The sequence below is a fragment of the Penaeus japonicus genome, unplaced genomic scaffold (assembly GCF_977035675.1).
Source record: "Penaeus japonicus unplaced genomic scaffold, GWHDUDI00000001_assembly GWHDUDI00000042, whole genome shotgun sequence".
Lineage (NCBI taxonomy): Eukaryota > Metazoa > Arthropoda > Malacostraca > Decapoda > Penaeidae > Penaeus > Penaeus japonicus.
In genome coordinates, this window is record NW_028234444.1 from 18,127,502 (window position 1) to 18,135,001 (window position 7,500).

Consider the following 7,500-nt stretch of genomic DNA (forward strand, 5'->3'; position numbering starts at 1 on the left):
ATCTGTTCATCACCTTGGAAAATTTCAACAATAAAATTAAATATTGTTTTTAAGAAATCAGAGTATAAATAAATAAAAAATATATATTTAGCTTCACATGATGACTGACAGTTTAGAAACAACATGAATAATTACTCTACTATGATTACCAGTACAATTAGAAATAGCTAAAAGTTGAAGAATGACTAAAATCATGTACTAGAGTTCTATTGCGAATCATTATCTTTCCACATAAAGCATGACCAGGAGGGAAAATCTAGGGGTCAAAGAACATCTGGGTCTCCCTAATGAGAGTAAACCCTGTATATCACCTCAACTATCCAGACTAAGAAAAAGGGGCATGCCTCTTTGCTAAACCAGTGCTTCAGGTGCAAAATCCACAGGAGATGATAATGCCTCTGTACAGTTTCACAATTGCTTTGGGTTTTCTCACAATGCCTCTACTGACAACTGGTAAAAACAATTTTCATCCCAATCCTTGCATCATTCTTTCAAGTGTTTTCCATAGTAATGCAAGGTGGCTGGAATTTAAATGGTATTTCTTCAACATGCTTGTCAACTATTTCTTCTAATCGGGCAAGTAATACTACTGGGTCTAGTAAGACTGGAAGACTATCAACTGACATTTTCGTGTGAAAAAAATTTAGCATATATAAATATATACCAATAGATAGACAGATATATACATACATATATACATGTGTGTGTGTGCATATAGATATATGCACGTGCACACACACATGCACACGCACGCGCACACACACATGCACACACACACATGCACACACACACACGCACACGCACACGCACACGCACACGCACACACACACGCACACGCACACACACACACACACACACACACACACACACACACACACACACACACACACACACACACACACACACACACACACACACACACACACACACACACACACACACACACACTCTCTCTCTCACACACACGTACACACGCACGCACAGATACATATATATACCAAGAGCATTTACAATACTAAAAAAATATATAAGGATTTCATGCAGATCCAAGCAAGAGAGGGGATGTGCCAGCTAGACTATCTTACCGAATCGTGAAGGGTGAAGACAGGGTTAGGGTCATCCTCCTGGTCGTCAGAGGCATGCAAGTACATGGGATTGGTCATCTCCACTGTGCCACCATTCTCCTCCAGACGCACATGGCTGATGCCTTTCCCTCGCTGCCTCTGCCACAGCCACGCCACAACAATTGCCACCACCAACACCACAATCTGGAGGGCAAGGAATCAAGGGTTAGAGGGAGGGAGGGAGGGAGTGAGAGAGAGAGAAAGAGAGAGAAAGAGAGAGAAAGAGAGAGAAAGAGGGGGAGAGGGGGAGAGAGAGAGGGACAGAAGGAGAGAGGAGGGGAGAGTGGGGTGGTGGTAGGGAGGGAATGAGAGTCAGAGAGAAAAAGGGGGAGAGAGGGAGAGAGGGAGGGAGGGAAAGAGAGAGGGAGGGAGAGGGAGAGAGAGAGAGGGGGAGAGAGAGAGGGGGAGAGGAGAGAGAGAGAGGGGGAGAGAGAGAGGGAGGAGAGAGAGAGAGAGAGAGAGAGAGAGAGAGAGAGAGAGAGAGAGAGAGAGAGAGAGAGAGAGAGAGAGAGAGAGAGAGAGAGAGAGAGAGAGAGAGAGAGAGAGAGAGAGAGAGAGAGAGAGAGAGAGAGAGAGGGAGAGGGAGAGGGAGAGAGAGAAGGAGGGGGGGAAAAGAAAAAACAAGATAATTGAGGCTAAAAAACACATCAATATATAACTCATTAACACCCTTAATATCAACTGCCCTTTTAACATGTGATAGTGATCTCTACATTTCCACCAGGGGGATATCCCCTTCCTGACGGATGAGAACATCAAAATCACCATGATGTGTATAGCGTTCACCTAACACCAAGGGGTTATGCACGACCCATAAACAGAGAAAAAAGAAATACAGTTACAAAATAAATGCAAATTAGATATACTGGAATAACTTACAGTTATGAAAATGCTGATGATAACTGTTGCTGTATTGGGTGCTGAACTCTCAACTTTATCCTTTCGGAACTCCTCCGAGGTTTCACATCTCAGTCCAGTGTATCCTTCTTGGCATCTGTTGGTTAATCACATAATTCTTTAAAATGAGGCTGCAAATCATTAAGGTAATTTGTGTCTGAGCAACATTTCATATGTATAATGACACATTAGTAAATAGATAAGAAACTGTAAAAAGAAGACAAAAGAATCAGAATCAAGTAAGGATTGGGGCAAATCCCTCTGGCTTAAAAAAAAAAATGTACAAACCATGAAGAAAACCCTATAAAACACTGTACAGAAAAAGAAACCGTAACGCCAAAACGCACTTGCAAGTTGGCTGGAAAGAGGGGTCGGGGTTGGGGCTGCATTCCCCATCATTGAAGCACCAGTCTTTGCACACAGCTCTTATTTCACAGCTGCTGCCACTCCACTCTTCTGGACACACACAGTAGGGCTCGCCATAACGTATCTGCAATGAGAAAAAGAGTGAAAATATTACCAAAAAACTTTTTTAAAAATTTTTTCTGTAATAAATATAGCATCATTTGAAATATGAAATAAAATATTTGTGTTGAGAAAGGAAGCACTCAAAATCCATGGCAAGCATACATTTCCATATAACATGTGAAGTACCGCTGTAAATACCTACCTGACATATACCTCCATGCCGACAATCTATTTTTTTGCAAGGATTCATATCCTTTTCAACAGGTTTCTGACACTGCGACCCCATGTATTCCAGGGGACAGTCGCACATCTGTTTATTGTTCAAAACAACACATTTTCCATTATTCAAGCAAGAATCTGCCGAACAAGACAGAGTACCCGCATTGATTTCCGTGCACTGATCTCCAGTATATCCATCTTCACAGTCACACTCTGGACCATTTGATGTGATGTGGCAGGTACCCTACAATTGGACATAAAAAAGTGAGATCATGTTGCTTTTCTGAAACAAAGAAATATATATATGAATAGAAAATTTCCATTTCCTAGTGCATACCAACCAATGAAGGGACAAATTATCTTACCCGATGACAATAGTGATCGCAGTCATTGTGCTGGCACCGGTCACCACTATAGCCAGGGGGGCACGTGCAGTTGGGATCATTTCCTTCTAGATGGCAGGTACCCTGTATCAATCATGGAAACAACATGATATATCATGACAAGTGACAAGAACTGTAACTGAGAAGCTATAATATCAAAGAGAATGATCATATATATATATATATATATATATATAATTTTAAATTGCAATGTTATGTGACATCCTGGTTTATATAAAGATTTATTATCTCTTGTACATTTACTTTTGATTTTGTTATACTCCACATAATCTTACCTGTTGGCAGTAGTTGTCACACGCTGACTTCTCACACGTCATTCCATGATAACCAGGAGGGCACCGACAAAAATATTTGCCACTTCCCGAGGCTATAGTGCATACACCATTGTTCTGACACTTGAGGGTGCCATCGCATTTTTGAACACAGTTGTCATCTGAGTGAGAGAAAGTGTGTATACTGTTAATACTACCATTTAGAACTAAGAGTAGTTTTCTTGTACTGGATAAAGCAGTGCTGTAAATCTTTTGGTGCAGTTCTTCAAGACTTGTGTAAAGACAAGAAAAAGGAAAATTAAAGGAAAATTCTATTAATGTTATATATAAACTGTAACATAAATACCACATGTAATGACACAAAATTTAAAAAAACATCATGTAATTAAATCCATTAAAGTTCAATACCTTTACAGATGCTTTCGTCACAAGTGCGGCCCTTCCAACCACCATCACATTCGCAAATAGGTTCACCTTGCCGGATTTTACATATGCCCTTGGAGAAGGAAAGAAAGAAACATATTTATGATCTTCAGACCTAATACATACTAATACTTCACAGGAAAGACAAAGAAAAAGGAGACGTATGTTATATATTGTCATATAGTTACTTTATGGCCACTATCTACTAGTTCATGGTATCATCCAACCATAACATATTTTTAACCTACAGACTGCCAATGGGTTATATATAAGTAGTTTATGTAAAAACAATAAAGAAACAGAAATTATCTGTCAGTGGTCAGGCGGTCCTTTTGGCTGGCAGCCAACAGGTTAAATTAGTCAACTTCTGTGTATTGCTAGCTAGATAAAGATCACAACAAAAATGGGATTAAATTTGAACTCATATTAAACAATCATCATAGATTGATATGTGTTACATCATCATCAGTTCAGACATATCAATATGGTCTGGACATCTATACCTCAGAACCTGAAAGAATAAGGAAAAAAGACACTTACATGTACACAATAGTCTTGGCATATGGAGGTTTCGCAATGAGTTCCGTAGTATCCCGGTGAACAGGAGCACCTTGGTGCTTCTGGGGGACCAGGGTATATGATGCATTTGCCTTCATTTGCACAGTGGAAGTCTTCACACATATCTTTCTTACAGGAATCCCCTAAGATTCAAAGAAAAGTTTTAAAGGATACTGGCAGGAGAAATTAATACGGGTAAAAATCCAAGAAATAAATCATTGTGAGGGTAAATCTATGCAAATTATTAATGATAGAATAGAGGAGATAACAATACAATGCTTACCATCTTTGCAAGTGTCACAGGTTCTTCCAGTCCAACCTTCATTACACTCACACTTTGGGAAACCTGAATAAATACTGCAGTTTCCCTGTTGCATGAAAGAGAGAGAGATAGATTTAACTTATTCAAATTATAAAATGGTTGGGTTAAATTTTCAATCATCAACTTGGTTCTGAAACCAAATTCAATTACATCTCCATAACTTACATTTTTGCAGTAATTGGTGCAAACCGAGTACTGACAGTGTTCTCCATGGTATCCTTCAGCACATGAACAGAATGTTGTGGAGGATCCATTCATCCAATTGAGCCTACATGTTGCTCCATTCTCACATTGTATGTCGCTGCATTGTTCGCATCGATCACCTGCAAGAGATAAGAATATTTTCAGAGCAGTTTGAAATGGTTTTTTAAAGATCATTCAATTGCATCATCATTATTATGAAGTTTTTTCTATTACATCAAACATACAGTGGCCAAAATATATAAAGAATGGTGTTGTGTGCATATAGCACAAGTGATTGAATTTTCATTTAATCTGAATAATGAACAATACATTAATAATGTGAGGTAGCCTAAAATTTTACACAGCCAATAGCATGCAAAAATTATTTTCTTCTCTTTATCAAGACATATATCATGGTACACAGAATAAATCCACAATTTAACTCACCAGTAAAATGTATTTTACAGATACAAATGGGATCGCCTTTGTTCAAATGACAAGTGCCATTATTTTGACAGTAATTGACACAAGTCTTGACTGGAGTCTCGCATCGTTCTCCCGTCCAATTTGGCCCACACGAACAGCGGAGGGAAACCGTGCCTTCTTCAGTCGGTAACCTTCTTTCACAGTGCCCATTGTTCAAGCAGTAACCAGAACACCTAAACGGAGTAATTTCAATTTCATTATTACTGTATTCTACAAGATACCTGCTTAAATTTGACAAGGTATTTTCAAATCACAATTGTTAATTATTTATCTCTTAGTTATTGCATGTAAACATTCTGTATTTTGTCTTACCTATAATTATTGCAATTAGGTCCATAATACATGTCTGGACACTGACACTGTGGTCCTTTTGAGGTAATGATGCACTTTCCTTTATTGCAGAAGAGATAGCATCCATTTCCATTCGCTGACTTTGGAATGCACTGCTGGACACCTGGAGGTGAAATTTTAAATTACAGCAATAATACCAACAGAAAAAACATAAACAATAAAAAACTTTTCATCTATTACTACAGTACACTTGCTGCAAGCTTCCCTTCCACATATCTACCACCTCACCATCAACAATTTTCTCTGCCATTCCATCCCGACAAATGCAGGAATAGTTCCTTGGGCCCGCAATGAAACACATGGCTTCTGGGTGGCATGTGTTGTTAGCACATGGGTTAGGCACTGTAGAAAAAAAAATTGCATTAATAAATTCCTTGCAAATTAAACTTTCATAATCAATGCCACATAAATCTTGTCATTTTCTTTGTGTTTGAGCCATACTTACATGACCTGTCTTGTTTTTGCTCCTGGACAATAAGAATGTCAGAAACTTCCATCGCATGCTGAGAAATACGAGACATGTGTTGCGGGCGGTATCCAAATTTATTCAAGCGGTGAACAACATTTGTGTCGTGGGTGGTGAGGTATATCATATCCTCAAAGATGTCCAGGTTTCCAGGTACTCCTTCATCTGTGCAAGAAAGTTACCAAAATTATAATTCAGTCATCATATCTAAATTAGTAGAAGAGGAAAATAGTATCTCAGATATAACCTAAAATGAAATATCAAATCAATGAAAATATCAACAATGTTACATTAAAAACTACAAGAAAACAAAAACAAACAAAAAATGTTATACATATATATATATATATATATATATATATATATATATATATATATATATATATATATATATATATATATATATATATATATATATATATATATATATATATATATATATATATATATATATATATTATATATATATATATATATATATATATATATATATATATATATATATTATATATATATATATATATATATATATATATATATATATATATATATATATATATATATATAAATATATATATAGTAAGTTTCTTTAAAAAGATTATCTTAAAAAAACAGAAAATATACAATAAACAAATTCCACATTCTTCTTACTTTGTGGGAAGTGCATGACAAGCTGCCGGTCTGAACCATCAAGCATCACGGTTTCAATATTACAGGTCTTGATGTCTGCCCAGTAGAGTCTACGAGCTGGGTAGTCTATGGCAAGTCCAACGGGCCACTGCAGATTGCGATCCACAAGTGCTCTCTTATTTCTTCCGTCCATACCGGCAACCTCAATGCGAGGGTTGAATCCAGAATCCGACCAAAACAGTTGCCTGGAAGAAAATTTAAACACATTGCACTTACTTTTTGCTTACCTAGAAAAATAAATAAATAAATAAAATTGTAATTTCACGAATAACTGATATTGCAGATGGTTTCAAGAAACTGAAACCCACTACCACCATACCCGGACTGTGGATCCACTACAACATCATAGGGCTGCTCCAAGCTTGTAGCTATTAAGGTAACAACCTTTGATCCATCTAAAGTAGCTGCTAATATTGTCTTGTCTCCAGCATCAACAACATATACCATCGGTGTCATCCAGTCAACTGCAACGCTACGGGGCTTCTTCAGACCACTTAACTGTAAATAACACAGCCATTAAATCTGTAGTATTCAGAAAAATATCTTACAGTTAAAATAAGATTCAGAACCCCTCATATCAAGACACTACTTTAATAGCCATCCTCAAAGTAATTCACGAGCAGAACATTATTTACTT

At 37.3% G+C, this 7,500-nt stretch overlaps 1 protein-coding gene across 2 annotated transcripts in view; it reads right to left on the bottom strand.

Annotated features, from left to right (window-relative positions):
- LRP1 (LDL receptor protein 1) overlaps positions 1-7,500 on the bottom strand; it is a 246,404-nt gene that overhangs the window by 5,762 nt on the left and 233,142 nt on the right. For both annotated transcript variants that reach the window (XM_086534677.1, XM_086534678.1), the window contains 16 exons: positions 7,183-7,361; positions 6,825-7,048; positions 6,153-6,338; positions 5,936-6,049; positions 5,669-5,810; positions 5,318-5,529; positions 4,853-5,010; positions 4,649-4,733; positions 4,348-4,508; positions 3,793-3,880; positions 3,388-3,545; positions 3,074-3,175; positions 2,692-2,952; positions 2,369-2,511; positions 2,004-2,118; positions 1,086-1,268 (listed from right to left, as the gene is read on the bottom strand). In XM_086534677.1, the coding sequence (XP_086390803.1) occupies positions 1,086-1,268; positions 2,004-2,118; positions 2,369-2,511; positions 2,692-2,952; positions 3,074-3,175; positions 3,388-3,545; positions 3,793-3,880; positions 4,348-4,508; positions 4,649-4,733; positions 4,853-5,010; positions 5,318-5,529; positions 5,669-5,810; positions 5,936-6,049; positions 6,153-6,338; positions 6,825-7,048; positions 7,183-7,361 (2,511 nt within the window). The remainder of the gene's footprint in view (positions 1-1,085; positions 1,269-2,003; positions 2,119-2,368; positions 2,512-2,691; positions 2,953-3,073; positions 3,176-3,387; positions 3,546-3,792; positions 3,881-4,347; positions 4,509-4,648; positions 4,734-4,852; positions 5,011-5,317; positions 5,530-5,668; positions 5,811-5,935; positions 6,050-6,152; positions 6,339-6,824; positions 7,049-7,182; positions 7,362-7,500) is intronic.